Source organism: Macrotis lagotis, chromosome 1, assembly GCF_037893015.1.
Source record: "Macrotis lagotis isolate mMagLag1 chromosome 1, bilby.v1.9.chrom.fasta, whole genome shotgun sequence".
Classification (NCBI taxonomy): Eukaryota; Metazoa; Chordata; class Mammalia; order Peramelemorphia; family Peramelidae; genus Macrotis; species Macrotis lagotis.
The window spans coordinates 463,063,309-463,088,472 of NC_133658.1; the positions used below are offsets into that span (position 1 = coordinate 463,063,309).

The 25,164-nt window shown below is 32.8% G+C and overlaps 1 protein-coding gene across 4 annotated transcripts in view; it reads left to right on the plus strand.

The window, feature by feature from the left end:
- The window catches only part of ANOS1 (anosmin 1), a 246,491-nt gene extending 226,449 nt beyond the window's left edge, over positions 1 to 20,042 (plus strand). For 3 of the 4 annotated variants that reach the window (XM_074213594.1, XM_074213595.1, XM_074213596.1), the window contains 5 exons: positions 7,874 to 7,968; positions 12,528 to 12,699; positions 13,402 to 13,622; positions 14,872 to 15,013; positions 15,658 to 20,042. In XM_074213594.1, the coding sequence (XP_074069695.1) occupies positions 7,874 to 7,968; positions 12,528 to 12,699; positions 13,402 to 13,622; positions 14,872 to 15,013; positions 15,658 to 15,716 (689 nt within the window). In that variant the 3' untranslated portion in view covers positions 15,717 to 20,042. The remainder of the gene's footprint in view (positions 1 to 7,873; positions 7,969 to 12,527; positions 12,700 to 13,401; positions 13,623 to 14,871; positions 15,014 to 15,657) is intronic. The other variant, XM_074213597.1, reaches the window with a different exon arrangement.
- Positions 20,043 to 25,164: the final 5,122 nt, after the last annotated feature.

Here is a 25,164-nt window from a genome sequence, read left to right on the forward strand (position 1 = left end):
TACTTAATTTTCCTTTCCCTCTACATTCAGTAAAATGCATTTTCAGTTTACTCTTCTTCAGTCTATATTGAAGACCCCTAAGAAACTTATTTTATTCTACCTGTGTTAACATAAGTGTTGGCAAGCATGGAGACATTTAAAATATTGCAAAAGTATATTCTTTGTCATAGACCCGTCTTTTATCTGTGGATTATTTCCTGGAAGCAATAGGGTTTTTAAGCTTTGAGTTCTTATGTCTAGAAGAATCTGACATACTGGGATTTACATGCAAAACAGATTTACATCAACCTATGGTACTTTTCCACTGTTGGATCACAAATTATTTTTTTTTCTCATATAACAAGCAGTGCCTTTTGGGGCCTATGTAATAATCCATGTAACATTGTACTTTTTCTATACATCAGTTATGATCCAAAGTATATACACAATATGATTCTGACAGTTAAGTTTAAAACTGGTTTGAACCTATTTCTCCTAGGGACTTTATTTACAAACTCAAAATGGCAACTGTTTTTGTGGATATATGTCTTGCTGTCCCAAAAGTAATTCACCAGGTCATTTCATGCATAAATCATAAATAAAAACATAATTCTATAGTTATTCTGTACTTATATTACTTAACAAGCTATGAATCCATTATTCAGTGATTACTTCCCATGTTGATGATTATCTATTATCATTATTACTTCCAAAAGATGTAAATGTTGTCTTAATATATCTGCTAGATGATATAGTGAATTTGACACTTGTGACATTCTTATCCATAGATGATGTAATCTCCTTTGAGATTATAGATGATGTGATCTCCTTTGAGATTTTATACATACTTACATTATTTGCAAAAATTTGTCTATTAACAAAGGACTTTAGTCTATCACAGATCATAGATTTAGAGATAGATGGGACCTTGGACTTTATCCAGCCTTACTAGAATTTTCCTTTTATTGGTGATCTTATAATTTTATATCATTTTTATATAGTTTCTTTCACTGTATTACAGATGATCAAATTGAGAACCTAGTGTTTTGTCCTAGATCATGCAAATGGTAAATAGTCAATTAAAGATTCATATTGCTTCTTTGTCTTCTGACTACAAATTAAGTGTCTTATATGTTCAAAAAATAATTTAGAATTTGAATCTATGTTTTAGTTCAGGATAAATAAATTGTTTTTAGTAATTTCATCTCAAAACATTGTTAGAAAACAACTTGCATCCTGCGCTGTTAGGTTCCTGCCAGATAGCTTATCTTTACCAAGGCAAACATTGAAGGGACAGGAGACAAGAATGGAAAGTTCTCCAAGTTCTCCATTTATTACATCAAATACAAGTGCTTAAATATCCTCCCCTGTCCCTGGTCCATTATTACTCCCATGGCACTCTCCAATCAACCAGTAAAACAACACTCTGGTGCTAGAGGACACCAAGTGATAAAAGTTTACAGTACTCCCACACACAACAGTTCCTTACAAATGCCCCTTTTGTGTTTTTTTTTGAAGCAAAATTCCTTAATTCAGTTACATAATGGATGTCACATAAGTTGTAAACAAAAGTTCAAAAATAGTATAAACAAATGTCAATGAAACATAATAAAAGCAACTAAGCATTCAATTCAATTAACATGAGTTATTAAATTTTACAAAATAATATTTCCATCATTATATTATGTATGAATCTACAGATTTATCCCAGAAGGGGGCCATGGCTTATGATATTTCCCTTACCATAAACATGTGATGATAGATGACAAAGCCTGTAAACTTTTTTTCTTTTGCCAACAAAAGACCTTGTGAGATTGTTGACAATGTATGTCAATTTAACAGATTACAAAATTAAGTACAATATCACTTCCCCAAAAGAAATCAGTAGATATATTATATATGATTCAATATTCCTAAATTCCTTGACATACAATTTATCCCAATTATATTTTCCTTATTAATAACACATATAAATTCTTACAAAACTTTAATAACACATAAAAATTGTTACAAAACTTTCAAAGGTGACTAAATTATTCTCATTTAGCTCTCAGTTTCTTTTTCTTTAAACACAAAGTGGTTACTTTTTCCTATCAAAGGCCTTCATGCCCTCTTTTCAAAGCTTCTTGAGGGCAGATAGTCTGAATTTACCAAACCTTCAAGTCTCCATTCACCTAAGTTGAATACAACCTTCAGTCAATATTACATTAACAAAAAATTAGCTCACACCTGAAATCATTTCAAACTTTGCTACTTACAAACTTTCAGATGAGATTGATACCCTGGCCAGTACCAGATCTTAGAATATAGAAACATTTTCCCACCTCTCCAGGCCAGAAGACAGTAAAATGTGCTATTGATGTTTAAATATGCATATACACACATATATACACATGTATTTAATTTCTTGAGGAACCTCATATACATTCATGAAAATCTTGAAATAGCCAATCAATAGTTAAATTGAATGATTTCTTAAGTAACTTTATAAAGTTCAACTACAGTTATTAGCATAGGCTTAAAGATAAAATCTGAATTTTGTAGTCCCAGAAAAACGTCTTCTTCCTCTTTTTTCTTAAATAATTGACCATGAAGCTTCCCAATCAATAGCCTAAGAAAAATATGGTCATTGTCCAACCCCCCCCCCAACCAGGAAGAAGGCATGGGGGTCCCTTGATTTCTAAAATAAGTCTGGGGGGGGGTCCTACCCTTCCTGCATCGATGCATACACTCCACCTGAGACACAGGTTTGAGCTTCGAAGTTCCAAAAAGGAAGGTTTCCCTTCTCCCTCTCCCCCTCCCTCTGCAGAGAGTGGGGACAGCAGAGAATGAGAGAGCATTTGAAACAGTAAGGGAAAAAAAGTGTTCCACCCAAAGATTTTCCATTGGTCCAGATTCCCTTCTTCATGTAACCAAAGGGATACTTTTTGGATTGATGTCATCCTGTGTGCCACCACAGAGTTCCTTCCTAAACAAAATGGGTGTTGTTTGTGTTCCTTATCAAAGGCACTTTATCTGAGACCAGGGGAAGGAGGCTATGAAGATACTTCCATTCAAGAGCCTTTCCTTCTCCCTTTACTAGCTCCATATTCTTCAACATTGGTTTCTCAGTCAACATTTGACTTTATATATATATATATATATATATATATGGTGTTCAGATTTGGAAAGTTTCCAGTCCACGGTTTTTAGCTCAGGATGAGGACATGTTACTTAGAGTTTCTTCTCTGAGTGTCTGGGAAGTTGCTGAGGAAAAATCAATGGCGAGTTTAGAAGGTACTTGCCTCACTGTGCCTGTGAAGACTAAATATTCACCTTTCAAAGATTGGATGTGTCTCACTGAGAGAAACACTGCATACACAGCCAGGGCTTGAATAGCAAAATTCAAAGTACCTTGATTTCTACATGCAGAGTAGGTTTTCCTTTCCACACTTGATGAGACCCCTTGAAAAATGATCTTGTCTGCTACTTTCAAAAATTCTCTAATCTTTTTAAGGGTTACTGAGCCCCCTTGTCCTTTTATCCCTAATTTCTGTCTCATGGTAACAACCAGCCTGTTACCTCTCTGAAGTCTTTTGGTCTGGGTTGTCTCCTGGAAGTCCTTTTCCCTTGACTGTATCTGCTGGTCCTTATCCTGGACTCCAATCAGATTTCGTGTCCCTGTTTGGGTGCCATTTGTTAGCTTCCTGCTCGCTAGCTTATCCTTACCCAGGCAAACATTGAAGAGGTGGGAGACAAGGATGGAAAGTTCTCCAAGTTCTCCATTTATTAAACCAAATACAAGTGCTTAAATATCCTCCCCAGTCCCTGGTCCACTCCCACTCCCATGGCACTCTCTAATCAATCAGTCAGACAACACTCTGGTGCTACAGGACACCAGATGATAAAAGTTTACAGTACTCCCACACACAACAATCCCTTACACTGTATTATTTATATCATTCTGGATTTCTGATTGGGGAAATTATGGTTTATAAATATATAATAATTTTAAACATATTTCCATTTTAGTAATACTGTAAAAAAAGAATCAGACCAAGATAGTGGTGGTGGGGGGAGCTGCAAAAAAAAAAAAAGAAAAAAAGAAAAAACATTTAAGAAAGTAAAAATTGTATGCTTTGATCTACACTTAGACTCCATAGTTCTTTTTGATAATATTTTCCATCTCAAGTCTTTTGAAATTCTTTGATCTCTGTGTTTCTAAGAAGACCTAAGTCTTTCATAGATGATCATCACACAATGTTGCTATTACTGTGTACACGTATTAATACTCCTGGTACTGCTATCTTCACTCAGCTTCAGTTCATATAAATCTTTCCCAGTCTTTCTGAAATTTACCTGCTCCTTATTTCTTATAGAACTATTCTATAACATTCATATAGACCAACTCATCCAATTGCTCCAATTGATGGGCATTCCTTCAATTTCTAATTCTTTATCATAATAAAAAACTGCCATAAAATTTTTGTACATGTGGACCTTTCCCCCTTTTTTATGATCTCTTTGGAATACAAATCTGGTATTCCTGAATCAAAGTTTTATAGCCCTTTGGGTAGAGTTCCAAATTGCTCTCCAAAATGGTTGAATCAATTTACAACTCCACCAACAGTGAACTGGTATCCCAAATGCCAACATTTATCATTTTTTCCTATCATATTAACCATCTGATAGGTGTGATATGGTAATGGTAGCTATTATTATTATTATTAACCTTAGTTGTCATGGCTTTACATAGAGGTATTTAACATGAACAAATTGAAGAACTGTTATGAGACTCTTACTGAATGATATTTAATTTCTTCACTATCATATTAATCATGAAAGCATAGATTAATTGAAGCAGAGACCATGTAAGGCACTTTCATCCTGAGCCTGTTTGCCTTAAAAAACTATCATTTCAATCATTCTAAATAGAAAAATATCTATTTTATTAGAGCCTAAGTAAAAAGATTTTTCTGAGTAATTACTTGGTAAAAATCCCATCTTCAACCTTATCTGTGAAGATAAAGAGTGCAGAACTGAGTATTTTTTGACTCAGTAAATACATCTCTTTTTTACATGATTACAGGTTCATCAGTTTATAAAGTTTCAATATCACTAACTTAGAACTACTTTTTTTAAGTGAAGAAGCTTGGGCTGAAATAGGATAAGTGACTTGTGTCACTTTTTAGAAATGGAAATGCCTCCTTCATCACCCTAGTATAGTCAGATAATGGAGACAAAAAGATTATGCCTTAAATGATTTTGTTCATTTTCAAAACATTTAAGTACCTTGAAGAAAATCCTTTCTTTACAGCTTTTGTGCTTGTTATTTAAAAAAAAAAAAAACCCTCCAGTAAGTTATTTTTTTTTTAGGTTTTTGCAAGGCAATGGGGTTAAGTGGCTTGCCCAAGGCCACACAGCTAGGTAATTATTAAGTGTCTGAGGCCAGATTTGAACTCAGGTACTCCTGACTTCAGGGCCAGTGCTCTATCTACTGCTTCACCTAGCTGCCCCTACTTTTTTTTTTTAAGTTTTCCAGTAAGTTATTACTAAACACCATTGGTGCTAGCTACAGACACTTTATTTTTTATAATTTATGATTCTTCTCTTCTGTTTCCAGACTGCTTCAAGCAAGTCTTTACAAGAACAACCCTAAAGTCATCAAAGAATTTTTCCCCCTGAACTTTACAAACATTTGGCATACAGTCAATGCAAAATGTATATTACAAATAAGAGTTGTGTAATTTCCCATCCCTCATACATTGTTACATGACTAATAACCCTAAGAAACCAACAGAACATATTTTCTGACATCATGAGTTTCCATTTTCTTTTTTTAGTGTTCAAAGAAAGTAAAGGAAAAGGAAAGATCACATCAGCATGGAAAGAAAATGTTCAAATAGCAAATTGTTCCAATTGCTAGTTTGTTCCAATCAGCATAAATAATATTTATGTAGGGAAAAAAATATATATATATATATATGTATGTATATATACACAATATGCATATCTCCAGTGTAGGGGAACTGGATAGTATCATTATTACTGATGATTATCATGTATTCATCCTCGAACAAAATGTTGAAATGATTAATTCCTAAGCTTAAAAGCCTAGAATTGTTTTCACGATCTTCTTACTATTTCTCTTTTTATAAGTAGGGTAAAATTAGAGGAACTTTTAAAGGTTCTTATGAAACTTGATACTTTGTTTCATTTTTTATATATTTGTTACTCCAGTGTCTAATAAATTTCTGGATAATTATTTAAAGTTTATTGATTGATTGAGTAATTGTTCTGTTTAGCTATTAGTCCTATCTTCTTCAAATTATCTTGTATTTGATTAGCCTATCACTTTTTATTGGTGGAAAGTAAGTATATACGTTTTTTGCTGGTAGGGACCATCTATTTTTGACTTTTTATCCCCAGAATCTAAGACTGGATTCTATAGATGGCTAATAAAAATTGGAACATGCATTTTTTTTTCTTTTAAAGATTTAGCACTTTCCCCACCAATATTTTTGTGGGACTGTTATGGAAAAAAAGGATCAGCAAAGGTCTCTTCCACTTTTGGAGGAACTAAGATGAGATAGATGAGCTTAACACAATGACTTTTTCAATAGATGTTGCTTATAATATTGAATACATTTATTAATATTAATATTAAAATTATTTTTGTTTCTTTTTAGCATAAATGAATAATATTTTGTCAAAAGTTTTTTCATTCATCTATTGATATGGTCATGTGATTTTATTTGGGATAGATATGGTATTTAATGTTATTATTAAAACTACTTTAGGGATTATCTTTTGCCTTTTATGTAACCCCAGTCTTTAGTATAGTGACTGGCACCAAATTGTTGTTATTTATCCTTCTTTTCAAAGAAGACCATGACATTAAGGAGGCAATATCCTGACATGTAGGTGAATTGGATTTAAGTTAAAGGGGTGCTGTGTAGTCACTAGTCTTGCTTTCTTTTCTGGAGCCATCAGGGTCTACTGAGCAGATATGGATCATGATGACTGGAGATAACTATGGATTCAGCAAACTTGGACTTTTTAATTTAAGGTCTTTCCCAGTCACAACTTGACTGATGCAATGCTTGCCATTCATTGATTAAAACTAGGAAAGAGAGATATGAAGCCAAGAGACCATGAATTATCACCTTTTAATTAGTCAAAAAAAATAAACTAGGAGGGCAAGACCTTCTGGGTTTCTCAGTGATAAATACAGTTAAGAAAGAAATGAAACACAGAATAGCTTCTTTTGCATAGCCAAAAAAATCATCTCGGGAGGAGAAAAACCTCTGGGTTTCTGGCCAAAACAGAAGCAATGACTATTTACATTCACTCTGAGCCAGTTATATGAGGTCCTTAATAAACGCTTATCAATTGATTGACCCAGTCTTGTATTGCTGTTGTAACTCCAAACCATCATAGTAAGTAATGTTTTCAATAAAGGCTTTTAAAAGGTATAGGAAAGAAAAAGTGAGGTGAAACTAAGTAGAGCAATTTTGTTATTACCTTCTAAATTTAACATATTTAAAATATGTAAGATTTTAAAATCCTACATATTAGGATTCTATGGTGTCCTTTTAGTTCTTTGTATATTGAAATATTTATATTGAAGATTATACTAGGTTTACAATAAAGAAGAAAATCTTTTAAAAATGTAAAACCCAGTTACTCTCTCCCTCTTTGACTAAGGATCACTTCCTAGTTAATGCTTGAGTTTCCATAGATTTAGCTTTATTTCTATCCTAATTGAACTTATCGGCTATATAGCTATGTCTTATGTATAGTTTGTTGGTCACTAAAACATTTTTAATATTCTTGTTTTTATTCTTTCCAGTTTTAAAGGTTATAGATATATTTACTTCTAAAATGTTATGTTTTTTCAAAAATATATTTTTAGATGCCAGTGTGAATCGATATAATGTGCAATGGTTTGCAGAATCATGCTCCCATAATGAAACAAGTGGACTTGAAAAAGCAACTGGTCTGGCCCATGTAAGTTGAAATTTTCTAAAAATTAAGGTTTTTCTAAAAGTTGGAATTTCTACCATAGAAAGTAGTAAACTTCTTTTTTTTTAAGTTCTTTAGACAAAGAATGGGAGACCACTTGTTGTGAGATACTGTGTCTGATGTGGGCAGCACTTATAGGGGAAAGTGAAAGAGAAGGGAAAGGAGCAAGAATTTATTAAATGGATCTTATATTCTAGACACTGTTCTAAGTGCTAAGTGCTTTAGAAGTACCTCATTTGATCTTCATAATGACTCTTGGGCATTAGATGTCATCAATATCCCCATTTTGCAGGTGAGACAACCAAGATAGGAAGAGATTAAGTGACTTGCCTAAGGTCGTACAACCAGATTTTAACTTAAATTTTCCTGTCTCCATGTTCATGGAATCATGGAATTCTGTTATCAGTTGGATTAAAATAGAAAAGTACTAGACTTGTCAGAAGACTTGAATTCAAACCTCAGTTTAAGTTAAATTAGATATCTGACTGGGCAACTATGATTAGTGATCTAGAATTGGGAGTGGTCTCCAAGACTATCTAGGTCAACACCCTCTTTATAAAAGATAAAACCAAGTGAGATTAAGATTTATCTATGGTCACTCCTCTAGTGTTAGAGGCAGGATTTGAATCTAGGAATTCTGCCTCTAATATCTTCTTAGACTCTTTAAACTCTTTATATTAAAGAAAATGAGGGGATTTTGGAAGAGCATTTTAAAAATTTCTTTCATCTCTCTTCTCTAAAATTGCATGATTATATGATTCTCGTGGCCCTGTCCACTTCTTAAGATTTGACATTTTAAAAAGGTAAATATTTTTATCTTATGTTCTTCAAGAATATTCATTTTAAAGATTCAATAGCTCTTTTTAGAAATTAGGCATATCAAAAACAAGTTTTTGAAGCATAGAACCCAGCATCCTAAAAATCCTATTTTGAACATTAGAGCTTGAAAAAAAATTGGATAAAATAAAAAAGATATGGTTTTGATCTGATTTTTAAAGGTCTTAATTATTTTACTTTTTTTCATTGAATTTCTGTATAATCATTATACTCAAATTCTGTCAGTGGTTTTGCTTTGAGAAAGCTGATACAATCTGTATTCTAAGCTCCCAATAAGGTATTTTCAGAATATTTCTCTAGCCTTTTCTAACAAGATTCCCTTCTTGGTTTGTTTGTTGTTTGTTTAAGTAGCCACAACAACAAAAAAGGGGGGGAAATTCAATGTTGTTAGATAGACAAAAACACAGTTTCATTGTTGCTAAGTCCAGATTGGTACAACCTGTTATAGAAATTAACCTGATAATATACAATATCACAGTTGAAAGCTGCCTATGACTTAGTATATTTGATTGTTACAATGTCATCCTGAAAGTATCATTTTCAATGTCTCATAAGTTAAGTGTGGTAGAAAGAAAGCAAGGGATCCAGTCCTGCCCAGGTCTCCTGAAATTAAATTAAATTCAACCAACATTTAAAAATAACTATTTATTGTATTTATAGTGAAAGGATCTAAGGATCCATTTTGGCTTTGTCATTGACTGCCAATATGATGTTGTACATGCAATGTAGTGGCTCTTGTCTATAATGTCTTTGCCTTTAAAATTATGACTTTAGAATATGACCATTAGGGTTTCTCCCAGTTCTAAATTTATGAGTCTGTGGTCTGAAGACTGTTTAAATAAGTATGTTGAATAGAAAAGAAGCTTCCTGAGGGTAAAGACTTAAAAAAAATCTTTATGTCCTCAACATCTGGCTAAGTACTTGACAAATAATTGCTGCTTGATAAGTATTTGTGTGATTGAATTGAATTGATTGAAATAGGCTTGTCCAAGTCACTTAATGTCTCATTTTCCCTCTGCAAAATGATCTGTTCCCACAGAATTCTGATATTTGTCTTTAAAAGAACTTTTAATTACTTGGAAAAAGGAAAAAGGAGATAAAACTATTTTAAGTTTTTGTGTATTGAGGCCTGAGGATATGAAGCAAATTTTCCAAAGAGTCATAGTGAAATTTTTCCTGAGCATGTCTAATGTAGTAATATTGTATTGTGGGAATAAAAGAGGGCAAGTAACTTCTGGAAAGAAAGGGAGGAAGGAAACAGTTATTAAATACCTATTCTTTATGTTGTGATTTTCAAATATTATATGATTTGATCCTCACAACAAAATTGGTAAATAGATGTTATTATTATTGTCATTTTACTGTTGAAGAAACTGAAGTATGCAGAAATTGTGAATTGTTAAGTTTTACACTGCTGGTTGGTGTCTGAGACTGGGTTTGAACACTTCTTGATTCCAGATTCAAAGCTCTATCCATGTATCATTTAGTTGTATCAACATAGTATAAAGAAAGGTGACATTAACAAGTACAGTGCTGAATCCTTAGCAAGATATAGTATTATAGAATTAACTAAGAGAAGATAATGGAATTAAGAAATATTGGGGAAAGGCTTCCCTTAGAAGGTGAGATTTTGTTGATGGGCATAGAGTCCCCTAGCTATTAGTCCCTTTGTCTGTAAGGTCATATTTCAAAATTTCCATATGAATTTTATATATGCCGATTTATGTGAATGTTACTTCTATTATTACACCTGAGTCTTCTTGAAGACAGGGACTGTTTCCTCTTTCTTTCTTGTATTCTTATGTTTAGTGCATTGTTTAGAAATAAAACAATCACTTAATAAAATCACAAAAACTCCCCTTCTGAAATTGAAGAGAAATAATCCTCCTTTTATCACCTCTCAAAATTAATTTAGTCTTCAATCTTATTTTTCTTTTGTTTTCTCTTTGTCCATGCCCTTGCCATGTGCTTCATGTAACTATATTAAGGGGTATTTGATCTTACACAGTTTAATTTTTAATAGTTTAAAAAAAACACTTCTCCCATCCCTCAAAAATTTTTCACTACTTTTCACTTCTTCCTTAATGGCACTGTTTGGGAGTATCAGTAGTCTAAAGAAGTGCATTATTATCAGTCTGTATTTTATTTTATAGTTTCCTTTAGTTGTTGCATTTGTTGCTTGTTTTTTCTTGTTTGTTTTCTTGTTCTACCTAATATCTTCCATCTTTTGGTCAATGAGATAGCAATAGATGATCAGTTGTAAAGAAAAATAATTGCTATAAAATAAAAACAAAAATGATGCCGATAAATTATGCTTTATTTATATAGTAATTTAAGGGAAGTAAAGCATTTTTGCATGTTATCTCATTTGCTTCTTATAATAGCTCTACCAAATGGTCACTATTAATTTGCTCTTTTTTTTATTTACAAAAACTGAAACAGAAATGTTATATAACTTGCCCAAGGTCACACAGCTTTAAAGGACTTCTGATAGGATTTGAACCTCAGGTTCCCGAAAAAATTGCCTTAGAAGAATATTGTTTATATGACCCTAAATTTTTATTGATTTCCATAAAAATTAGTGATATATTCCTAAAAAAGAATAGATAATTCCAAGAGAGAAAGAAAAAGAAAACAAATTTGCCCTATGTCTATGCATTCTCTCTCTCTCTCTCTCTCTCTCTCTCTCTCTCTGTTTTTTCCCCCAATAACCATATGTCATTAGGCACCCAAAGCTTTGGACCTTTCTCAGATAGAGGTTCACAGAAATTTATCTAGGAATCAAATTCCTTTTCCTTAATCTGCCTCCACTCCCTGTTTGGCTCATTAATCCCCATCTACAATAAAAGTAAACTTCAAGTGGCTCCAGTCACACTTTTTTGACTCGAGATTTGTTCTTTAATTTCTGCCATCACTGCCTAGTTGCAACCATATTCCTCTTTGAGATTTAGCAGACTCCTCCTTTTTCTAGCAGAAAAATCCCTAGACATGTTTTAAGCTGCATGCCAATTGCAATGTGATATGATAGCTGCTGGATAAAAGAAACTACACTACATTAGCAATAATTTTTAGAGACACAAAAAAGAATATCTGGGACAGGTTTTGCACATGTCAATGTGATTTTAAAGATCTACACTACAGGACAGCAGTCAAATGTCTGACCCCTTAGCAAGCTAGTCTAGATCTGGGATAAATTGTTTCATTTCATGATAAGAGCATAGCCAGAAGCTGTAAGGGCAGCAATGATTGTTTTTAGACCTTCTTGGGATTTGCATAAGGTCACATGAAATCTGCTCCATGTGGCTAAAGGCAATCTTTCAGAACAGCTTAAATCAGTTTTCTTAATGTAAAAAATAAATTAGATTAGCATTTACAACTTTGCACTGCCACCCCCAGTGCCACCAAGTTCAAGAGTTTGTTCCAAGTGTTAGAAGTTGGCTGCTTTGATGCAGAATGACTAAGGTATTGTTTAATATTAAAGGGCATATCCTGCAGCAATGATAATGTTTCACGATTGTAATTAATCATAAGCGACAGTATCTCCTTTGTAGTTTTTATGAAAGCCACATTGAGTGAATTAAACTTATAGAAAGAAAATTCTTTTTCTTTTTTTTTTTTGAGGGAAGGTTAAAATGATTTTATCTCTGGCCAAATTTTTTTATCCTTAATGAATTTATTTGCCAGATATTTGGTTTCTTTTGCTTTAGGAAAATTTTATAATTCTTCAAGATCTGGCTTTTTCATGCAAATATAAAGTGACTGTCCAGCCAGCCAGACCTAAGGGTCGTTTGAAGGAAGAAAGTATTTTCTTTACCACTCCACCTTGCTCTGCTCTGAAAGGGAAGCACCACAAACATAATAGCTGTCCTGGTGAAGGAGGTAAGTCAAAATCTAATGAAGAATGAAATGCATTTGGGAAGATATCAAACATATTGGGGAAATAAGTTTAGAAAAAATTTCACAAGACTGTGAATGTTTTAAAGTAGTTATTCTCATAATGTATTGTAGCCTAGTGGTCCACATTGGAGTTAGTCTGTTATGAAATTTTGCTAGTGAGATACTTGAAAAAACAAAATTTTTCCCCCCTTTTCTCAGGACTTCTTTGAAAAAGTGAGTCACAAGTTTGGGACACTGCATATGACATCAGATTTTTTTTCTTTGATGATTTTTTCTCTTTATCCTGTTTTTAAAACTATTTGTAATAAGAGACAGATTTGGAGAGGGAGAGCAAAAAACAAAAATAATCAACAAAATCTTTTTCTAGGACAAAAAAGAAAGGAATTTTTTTGCTGTCGAATAACATTTTACCAATACAAAGAAACATCTTTATGTATTTTCAAGGAAAAAGAACTTCAGAATAAAGGACTTTTTAAGAAGATTGCTCAGATTTTTTTTTTCCACTTGTCTTTTTATGTAACATAGGTACTTTGCCTGAGTCCCAACTTTAGTATCAAAAACCCTAGACTAGAAGTTCTAGAAAAACACAATAAGATCCAATTCACAAATTTATAAGAGGACCTACTCATTTACATTACTGCTTAATGGTTGTAACACCAGATTCTGTTCTTAATGCTATTACAGGTCCTGTTTTTTCCAAAGTTTTAACCAAACCTGAGAACCTGTCAGCATCTTTTGTTGTTCAAGAAGTGAATATCACGGGACACTTTTCCTGGAAGATGTCCAAGGCCAATCTCTATCAGCCTATGACAGGATTTCAAGTTACTTGGGCGGAAGTCACTACAGAGAGTAGACAAAATAGCTTACCTAACAGCATCATTTCACAGTCTCAGATACTACCAGCAGTAAGTGTTATAAAAAGAAGTATCTACTTCTGCCATTGATGTTCATTTTCCATTTCTGAATTCAAAATTTGAGCTTATACACTATTGTACTCTGTAATAAAATTTAAATTCTCTGCTCTCCCCCTCAGCTCCCAACCTCCAATCTTTGAATGAGGTTTGGAAGCTCCAAAACCATTTAGATTAGATTTGTGATGTTAGAATAGTAAAGTATTCAGATGAAGGCTGACCACACCTGGTCCCAGATGTTCCCTAGGCTACTTGTGGCTAGCAATGAATTTGAGGCTGCTCAGTTCATTTTAAATAACAGAAGAAATTAAGTTGACCATTTCTTTGACAGTTTTGCAGTAAGGGTTATCATTTTCATGCTATGAGCAAGATCTATGTTTGACCTCTGTATCCTATCCTGTAATAAGCAGTGCCCTTTGGAATGACATGCCAGATAATGATTAAGTCAGAAGTGATTTTTATTTGTCTTTCTCCCTGAAACATGACTGAATTAAGACAACATAAAATGTTGGACTTCTAAGTCACTTATCTATGGTGAGTGGGGTGGAAAAGGAAGATATATCCTTTTACTCTCATTAAAGTTTACTTACAATATTTAACAGAAAGGAAAGGGAAAAAATAGGGAGGAAGGAGAGAGAGAGAGAGAGAGAGAGAGAGAGAGAGAGAGAGAGAGAGAGAGAGAGAGACCCTAAAAGAAACAATCATGACATTAAAAAATGCTTTGTTATCAAATGTGTTCATGTCTTTTAAAAAATCTAGGCAGACTTTGGAAGAATTTCTCTGCAAAAAGAAATAAGTATTTAGGGTCATAGTCACTGACATATATTGTGCTTTAAGGAAAATCATTGACTATCTAAACTCGGAATTATCACAAATTCCCATCAAAAGATGTGCAGTTGAGAACTTAAAACCATGGGAAAGTCATATGTTATGGCCAATGAAAAATTTGAAATCCTTCAAGTGAACCCTGAGAATTGGCATCTTTGCAGATTTACTTTTTGCCAAATGTCTGGTCCTGCCAAGATTTTAGCTAGGTGCTACGAAACTGTACAGTCCAGAACCCAAGTAAATTATCAGAAACATTCTTTTCTTTCAAATTTAATTACAAAATGTGGTTTCAAAATTCAAGGGAATATATATCGCTATAAGTAAGTGACCTAATATAAGGAACAAATTATCTTCAAAGAAAGCTTTAATTATATACTAAATTAAAACTGTTCACCTTCATTTTATTTAACTCTAGGATCATTATGTGCTGACTGTACCCAATTTGAGACCATCCACACTTTACAGATTGGAAGTGCAAGTACTAACTACTGGGGGGGAAGGGCCAGCTACAATAAAATCATTCCGGACACCTGATCTGCTGCCATCTTCACCTCACAGTGAGTATGAGTTCAAATCCAGCCTCAGAAACTTAACAATTACCTAGCTGTGTGGCCTTAGGCAAGCCACTTAACCCCCCTGCCTTGCAAAAACAAAAAACAAAAAACAAAAACAAAAACAAAATAGTTGAATTTACTAAGAACACATGATGTGTTCATTAGAATACACCTCAACATAAATAATTTATAAAAGCTTTATGTGAAATGTGAACATTTTCCCACTTAAAATTCTTCTTACCAGAGGAGTGTAATGATCATTGATACTAATATGACTTATTTTTATCCACTATTTTCATCCCCATTTAAATAAACAAAATCCCCCCCCCCCTTCTTTTTTCAGGACTTCTTTGAAAAAGTGAGTCACAAGTTTGGGACACATGGTAAAATAGATTCTTTTTCACGCCCCTCTGTGCCCTTCTTCCTCCTTCCCTCCCTATCTTGCCCTCTCTCTTCCTCCCTTCCTTCTTATTTTATCTTATTCTTTCATAGTATGCATATATTAGGGGTGTTGGGAATAGGAGAGAGACAGGGAGACAATAGAAACCAAATGTTTGCTATGGAAAGTTCACTATTCAATCTAATGAATAGATATTTGTCATTTGCTTATTATCTAAAGCTCTAATATGATTTTCTTTATTTCTTAGGACCTCATCTTAAACAACATCATCCACATCACTACAAGCCTTCTCCAGAGAAATACTAAAATGAATTGATATTTGAAGAGTGAAAGATTATTGAACTGCAGAATATTTGCAAGACAGATAGTTACCTTTTCATCCTTATCTTGCCTAATTGAAGTCACAATCACATATACTTCACTGATAATTCTGCACAGACCTTTCCCCTAATACATCTGCCTGCACTCCTGCATGCTACAAGGATCATGACAATAGTCTGCATATTCTGTCAACTGAAGATGTAAAGCACTCCTTTGTCATGAAGAATATGCCTATTGTAATTGAGACTTCCATTTTCTACAGTTAGACTAAATCACATCTATCTTTGATGATTTCTGGGAAAGGCTCTTTGGAAAAGTGGTTTTTACATATTACTGACTAGTTTAGGACAGCTTTGGGTAGATGATGTAAGCAAATGTGGAAGGAATAAATGCACTAAAAATAAGAGCAATTATAGAGATCTTGGTTTGAAAATAAAGGATTAGAATCAATTTGAGAAATATTAGATTGGGAAAATCAATGTTTAATCATTTTCCATAAATTACATGACAAGTGCTATGGTTAGACTACATCTATATTATCAGCTAAAGATACTATAGGAAATAATCCATATGTACTTATAGAGAATAAGTACATAAGATGAGGATTTGCATGCCATTGAAGTATACTTACAATTCCTACTGATCTCCCCAAAATGCTTATAATTTGGAGACATATTTTGGCCTCCGTGAAACATCCCACTTAATGTGGCAAAGTCTATTATGATGTCCATACCAAATCCAGATAAATTCATGTTAACAATGAATTGTTTATTATTGTATTACCAACTTATTTAGGTAATGATCAAAATATTCAAATAATTGATTGATTTAGCCTCAAGAATGTTTCCCATTCCTTCTTCAGGAAATCAATCATTTTACTGTCTTGCAGTCCAGTAATTGAACTTTTTTCTAGTGTCTAGGAATTTAAACTCCCCAATTATGCAATGTTATTCTTCTCTCCTTCATTGTTTAGTTAAGTAGGAAAACTGCTATTTGCATCCATTTTTCTGAAATGTTCATATAATTGAAGACTTATGTAATCTCATTCTTAAAATGAACACAGTTCCAGTCCTAACTTTTTCTAGTACTTCCCAAGAAGTCTATATAGATGGATTTTTTGAGCAAAGAACCATGCTTTTAGTGATAGGAGTAAAATAGTTATTTTGCATTTGGATGTTCCTTATGAGATTTATGGGTAAATAACTTCTCATTTGAATTGATAAAAATTTCTCTAACTATTCCAAACCAGGATAAGGTCAATTAACAACTTCATTTGGATAGCTGTTTTCTATGATTATTGTAAGAAAAAAATAGGATTTTTTTCAAGAAATACTTATCACAAACACACACATATGCATATACATATAGATACACACACATATATATCACACATTCACATACACATATGCATACCATATTGAACTTTTTTCTTTACTGGGAAATGCTGAAAACAGATTATCCATCTGGAAAAAAACATAATCCCAGGAATCCTGTCAAAGACAATGAAAATTAATGAAAGGAACTTAATTAATTTCCCTTATTTTCTATTGTTTAATAAGATAACAATAAATTTAATTTTTTTTAATGCAAAGCTTTCATGTTGAAATTTACTAGGGAAAATAGTTTTAAGATTTTAGGATAGCACATTCTTATTCTTACTTCACATGCAAAATTAACAAATCTCATTTAAGATTTTTCTTACTGGTGCAAAGAATTAAATGAAATTGAGATGAAACTTAGAATTCATGGAACCTCTGTGTGCATGTGCATGTACACACACAAATGTATGTAAGATTACTTATCTACCCATCCCTCTATCATCTATCCCTCTATTCTAACCCTCTATCATCTCTCTCTCTCTATCTCTTTCTATCATCATTATCCATCATCTATGTATCTATCTATGTATCTATCTATGTATCTATGTATCTATCTTTGTTTCTATCCACCCAGATGTTTTATCTAGGTTTTACATGTAAGACTCTTTACAAAATCATTGAACCCAGAAATTTATTTTAAAAATATTTTTCTTTTTTTGTGAACAAATTGAGAACTTCTAAGGAATAAGCTCAGTAGATCATGTAACATCACCTAAAATTCAAGGTCCAAATGAAACTTTCTGTTTCAGACAGATCTTAATTTAGATAAGCATATGTATATGAACGTGTATATATATATATATATATATACATATATAATGCATATATATATATATGCACATAAATAAATATATTTATAAACCTTGAGAAATATACCAGATTCTAAGATTTAAACCATTTTTGTTGAAGGAAACAAGAAACTCATGTTAAAACACATGGGGCATAAGCAAACACACTACAGAGGTCTTCTCGTAAACTCTGTTAAATTCCAGCACTGTTGCCAACAACCAGAATCAACAATAGCAAAATTTTAAGAGACAAGAAAGAAAACACACACACACACACACACACACACACACACACACACACACACACCCCACACACATACACATATTTAAGTTTATCTTATTCCTTTTTTTTTGGTCACAAAATTGATGTAATCAGTCTTTGCAATCTGTTTTATACATGAATGACTGAAATAAGGAGGTTAAAATATACTAATGAAAATGAAAATGCATATAGAACTGAATTATTTTTCTTTAGTTTGAGTTACCTAAAATATAAAGTACTATTTTAAAGCTATAGGTACAGGCAGAAATCCATCAAGTCAATACTATCAATTCTGTAGTAATAAGAAACTGTTTATATTGACATCTGTTTCTTGGTTTTGGGCGGTGGGTTTTTATGGAAAAAAAAGTAAATTATTGATGAAAAGGCCAGTTGTTTTGCATTTTCTTAACTTGCAATGAATTCACATTGGCAAAGTAAAATCATAATTTCAGTTTTGTAGAGTTGAAAACTGTTCTTTAAAAGGAAACAAATGTATTGCTTTTGCACCTACTCATAGAACCTATCCTGAAGAAATTTATAAGATATTTTAAAATTGGATAGTTCCCACATTTAAAGACATCAATATCACATTCAATAATTATGATCAGTTTTTTGGGACTAAACTAAATCTTTCAGCTACTCAAAAGCAAGGTACTAAAAATAGAGATAAGATAGGTATGTATTGCATAAACCACATGCTTTTTCCTGCTAGAATGTACGTGTTCAGTTTATCCTAGACTATCTCATGAAGATTTATTTTTTATGTGAAAATGTAAAGATTCTTTTTTAAAAATGATCTTGTGTCTTTTTGAAAACACATGTTATAATTTTCATACTATTTATGGGAGAAGATCATTTTTTATTCTCTGTTATTTTGGAAATATTTACAATTCTGAGTTCAAACTAGAACATATTGTTGCTTCTTATAAAACTAAGGAAACAAACATCAGGCCGTTTGCTGACATCTTGATTGAGTAAAAGAGATTCTGCCCATATTAGGATTGTGGGAGAAGGCCCAGGCACTATAGTAAGATGCATAATTAATGTAAAGGGACACTGGAAACATAGGGGACAAAAGAAAATCAATATTTTAAAAATCTAGCACTTAAATAGGCCAACCTATCTCATTTCTCATATAACATACCCATACAAAAACTTGATTCATCCTGTATGTCTAAATAATGCCAATGGAAATTTTATATTGTTTTTCATACCTATAAAGGTCCATTGTCATATTGACCTATTTATTAATGCCCCTTACATTTTGTGACATGTAAACCTTCATTTTTGTTAATACTGAAAATCCAAAATAGCTTTGTCATGCTATGAGATCTTACACTTTAAAACCAAGAAATGAGGCTCAAAAGCTATTGCATGTAGTTTAAAAATATTTAAGAAATTACCTGAAGATGTTGGTCATATAAATGGATTTGCATGCCCAGACTCAGTGTTCAGCTATTGGCATGAACTGTAATGACTTCATATCTCTACTGAATATAATAGCAAGTTATACAATTTACAGAGTGATTAACAGAGATTTATATGTAAAATTATTTTTTCCTTTACTTAATTATATTGTAGTGTGAAGATAACAGAACTGCTTATCTGTCACTCAAATGGGCTGTAGAAATCATGTTCCTTGTAACAGTCACTTAAGGTCAATATTTATTTATGTATGTAATACAAAAAGTTTGATTTTTGTGTATGTCTGTCTCGTTATTTACAGAGAAGAAATCTTCTTGTAAAATTTTTTGTAAAAACAAACAAACAAAAGTAATTGTAAATAGTCTGATATTCCGTTACTCATTATTTTCATGTTAGAATTTGTACATATTGTTTAAGTAATAAACTATCTCTAAACCCACAGAGAAAGTTGCATTTTTCCTTCCAAGGGGACACATTTTATTCTTTTTCTTTGATGAAATCAGATAGTCTTCTGACACAAATCAGATTCTAGTGGCATAAGTTTGCTCTATCAGTTTGTCTGAATTTGAGATCTGGTTAATGTTAAGAAGACAGCACTTCATTCTAATGCAAGTATTTCAGAGTTGACAATCAACACCCCACAAGCTTTTCATCACATTTAAAATCAATATTCATGATGCCTTTTAGTAAAGATTCTTAACTCACTTTACTATTATTGTTAGAAATATTCCCAATTATCTTATATAGGTTCAACATTTAAACATCATTAATAAATGCTTCTGTATCATGATTCCACTTAAGTTCAAGGGTTACCCACAAAATAAAGCATTTATAATAAAAAACAGTGCCTTTTTCATGTCTAAGGCAACAGAATTTTCCTGCATGTTGCTTAATTACCTTGTATGTTATAACACTTTAATGATAGTGTCAGGAATAATTGTATTTTTGGTGATGTTCAAACATGTAGATAGGTGTAAAACATTCTTCTCATCCATTCTTTAGAGACCATGAAGGCAAATATTATTATGCTCATTTTTCCTTGCTCCTGATGTCTTTTTGTAATTCTGCTGTTGGAGTACTGCTGTCACCTAAATATCTGACCATTCCCTTCTTTGTGTACCAGAAATACTAACCCTCTTTAGAAGTTACAGATCTTAAGAGGCAGAGACAAATTTAGAAGTCAGAATTAATAGTGATTCAAAACTGTCATTAGCATTATCTCAGATACTTCATAGATTAAATGATAACATAATGATATATATATATATATATATATATATAATACTTTAAGTTTACAAGAATCTTTGCAACAGCCAAGTGAAGTGAGTATTATGAATAATATACTCCCAATTTTATAGATAAGGAAACAAAGACTTATAAAGAATAAGTGACTTCAATGAGATTACTGAACAAGTTTGGTTCTCTGATTCCAAATTCATTACTCTTTCCCTTTTTTGGATCTGTGTGGAAGCCTAACCAACATTAACAAAATTGTTTCTATTAGAAAAAAATATTTTCCAGTTTCTACATTTTCAAATTTGTACTTTTACAAATTTTATTTTCAAATAAACTTTTGTCACATTTGTGTATCTTCTTGTACAAGAATGTAGTTTTCAAGCAACTTCTTAGAGGAGAGAAGCCAGATGTGTTGTTTTTAATCATTATTTAAAATATATTCGCCCAAGGTGCTGAGAAAAGAATAACAATTAACCTATCAATAGGGATTTTAAAGTATGTACTCAGTGCCAGATATTGCTAACAATGCACAGAGATAAAAATGGAACACTTCTTACCCTTGAGAGTATTCTACTGCAGGGGAGGAGGGGGATTTTGACAGAATGTATATATAAATTTATATAAAATATAATTGAAATAAATGCAAACCAATTCCAATTTGGAATTCTAATGATTGCCTATACACACACACACACACACACACACACACACATATATATATATATATATATATATATATATGTAAATCTTCCTGTGTATTATTTTATACAAATCGGAATGAAGGCATATTAAGATTAGAGGCATATAAAAGAAGGTCACAATTTAGTAGAGATTTGAATAGATGGGTCATGTTTAGGCAGTGTAATGCTGAAAACAGCTCTAATAAGAACCATTTAAAATTTATAATGTCAGAAATCATCAACAAATAAGGACTCAAATTATTGTTTTGTTGATTTCTAGACTTAAAAATGCATTAATATAAGGTAGATTAAACTTTAAAGTATGTGCATTCAATCCCATATCTCTCACTAGACACCAGTTAAACTTTTTACCTTCATGCTGCTAGATTTAAAAAACAATGAAAGATGAACCTATAGATGAAAAAGAAACACAAAAATAGAGCTAAGGAAGTAAACAGTAAGCAAGTAAACGGAAATGTGTAACCATGGCATGAATGGAGAGAGAGAGGTGATAGAACAAACTGATGATTAGTATAAACCAGGGGAAGAAGGATAATCAGTCCCGTGTTGTTTCAGTTGTGTTTGACTCTTCATGACACCATTTGGGTTTTTGTGGCAAAGATATTGAATTTGTTTGCCATTTCCTTCTCTAGTTCATTAGACAAATGAAGAATCTGAGGCAAGCAGGGTTAAGTGACTTGTCCAACTAGTAAGTGTCTGAGGCAAAATTTGAACCCAGGAAGATGAATTTTCCAGGTTTCAAACCCAGTGTTATGTGCACTGCATGTTTTTAAGATGATGAGAAAGCACTGGAAATCTGAATTTGATAAGGCTAGATCACAGACACATACATATATACACACACAACAACACACAAGCTAGAATGCTTGAAATGGGGATATGCTGCAGAAAATGACTTTATGAAGCATGCTTTAACTTGTTTGAAAGTGAAATAGACTGGTTACTAAGAGACTGATATAGGAAAGGCTGTCATCTAGAACCAACTCCCTAAGACTCAACTTTTCTATTTCTATTTTCCCATGCAAACAGAAGCCAATACATTTTTCCTTTTTTCCTTGACTGCTAATGATGTAAATAAACTTGATGACCAAAGCACACACAATTTGCAAAGCACATGCAATTTTTCAAAGACAGGCATTTTGCAACAGGACTACATATTTCTCCAACATGAAATGCATTTGAAAATAGGCCGATTTTCATGTTACCACTCTTCAAGTGATAAACACAAAATGTCTTCAAAGTGTTGTCCTGAAATTTAGTCTATGAATTCTTTTCACCAAGTGGTTGCAGGTCTAACAAATATGTCTAGAGAACACACTCATGTCCTAGAAATCAAACCTATCACTTCCAGGAATCTGTAAGGGGGAGAGGACATTCCATTGAGATAAAATATCTCAGATACAAAATCCCAAGCTGGATGTGGACTTGATAAAACAGTAAAACTCATTTTCCTGAATATACCAAAACCAGAAATGTAAATCTAATTCCAGATTTTATCTAATAAAAAATTAAAATTTTCAAAATCAACTTTAAGTAATAGGCTAGTCCAGGATTGCCAGAAATGTGAAAAGATCAAGGTTAGAATATGACATAGGTGCTTAGTGAAATTTTATTCAGATCATCTAAATTTGATGTCTGTAGATAAAGTATTAAGATTAAGATCAAAATTGAGATATACAGTTACTGATTATTTCACTGAACTCAAAACCATTTTAAACAAAATTATCTGCAACAGCAACAAGTATTTGTCATTCTTAGATTGTTTTAGAGAAAAAATTATTAATTTTTCCACATTTGCCAGCATCAAACTGGAGAAAATGTACTAGCAATTGCAGTCAAGGGAGCAGAGGAACCATGAAGTCTCGTGTAGGTGAGATCTGAATTGTCTTGAAAATAGCCAGAGAATCCAAAAGGTATATGTGAGGGAAAAAGGAGTCTAGGTCTGTGGGTCAGTCGGTGAAAAGACATTGATTTGATTTGGGGATAGTGTCACATGTGAAAAACAATAAGAACTATGTATCACTGAGTTGTAGAGTACAATGAGGCAAATAAAATATTAGAAGACTAGAAAAGTATTCACTTATTATATTGCAGGCACTATGCTAATCATTGCAGCTACAAAGAAGAAGAAAATCTTGATCTTTGACTTCAAGAACCTTGCATGCTAACGGGGGGGGGGGGGGGAACAATGCAAAGAATTAAATACTTTCTCTCTCTTTCCCATCTCCCTTCCAACACTGTGCCTCTTTCTCCTACTCTCTCTGTCTCTCTCTGTCTCTGTCTCTGTCTCTGTCTCTGTCTCTCTCTGTCTCCTCTCTCTCCCTCTGTCTTTCTGTATGTCTTTTTTTCCATCTCTCTCTCATATGTGTGTTTATGCATATTATATATGTATACATACACACAGTGTAAGTTGGAGGAAAATGGTGTTGGGCTGAAGAGGTGGGTACTTCAAGAATGAATTGCAAAACTTTGAATGTGAGGATTTATACCTCAAAAATCAGCAAACTGCAAAATGAGGAAGGTGTTAAAAGCCAAATAAGGTTTCTATTTGATCCTCAGAATTATTAGTTTATTTAGGATGTGTGTGTGTGTGTGTGTGTGTGTGTGTGTGTGTGTGTGTGTGTGTGTGTGTGTGTAGGTTGTTAGAGTGGGGTTTGAGAGTTATTCAGTTAGATTGTGCTTTAGGAAAATTAAATCATATGGTCTTCTGTCCCTTCTTTATTCAATGAAATCCAGTCTTTGTTTCCTCTAGGATAAAATATATAATTTTTGTCTTTTTTTAGCTTCATTTTATTTCATTTTGCCTCCCATATTCTGATATTCAGGCAAACTGGTCATGTATCTATTCTTCACATGAGATTCTAACTTCCATTTCTGTGACTTTGCACTGATTCTTTTCCATTTTCTCTGCCTATAGAATCCCTCTCTTCCTTTAAGATAAGGTTTAACATTTTTCTCAAGGTCCCATATCCAATATCTCTATCTCTGTCTCTATCTCTATCTCTATCTCTATCTCTATCTCTATCTCTATCTCTATCTCTATCTCTATCTCTATCATCTCTACGTCTACGTCTACCTCTACCTCTACCTCTACCTCTACCTCTACCTCTATCTCTATCTCTATCTCTAACTCTATCTCTATCTCTATCTCTATCTCTATCTCTATCTCTATCTCTATCTCTATCTCTATCTCTATCTCTATCTCTATCTCTATCTCTATCATCTCTACGTCTACCTCTACCTCTACCTCTATCTCTATCTCTAACTCTATCTCTATCTCTAACTCTATCTCTATCTCTATCTCTATCTCTATCTCTATCTCTATCTCTATCTCTATCTCTATCTCTATTTCTCTCTACCTCTACCTCTACCTCTACCTCTACCTCTATCTCTACCTCTATCTCTATCTCTATCTCTATCTCTATCTCTATCTCTAACTCTATCTCTATCTCTATCTCTATCTCTATCTCTATCTCTATCTCTATCTCTATCTCTATCTCTATCTCTATCTCTATCTCTATCTCTATCTCTATCTCTCTCTACCTCTACCTCTACCTCTACCTCTACCTCTATCTCTATCTCTATCTCTACCTCTATCTCTATCTCTATCTCTATCTCTATCTCTATCTCTATCTCTATCTC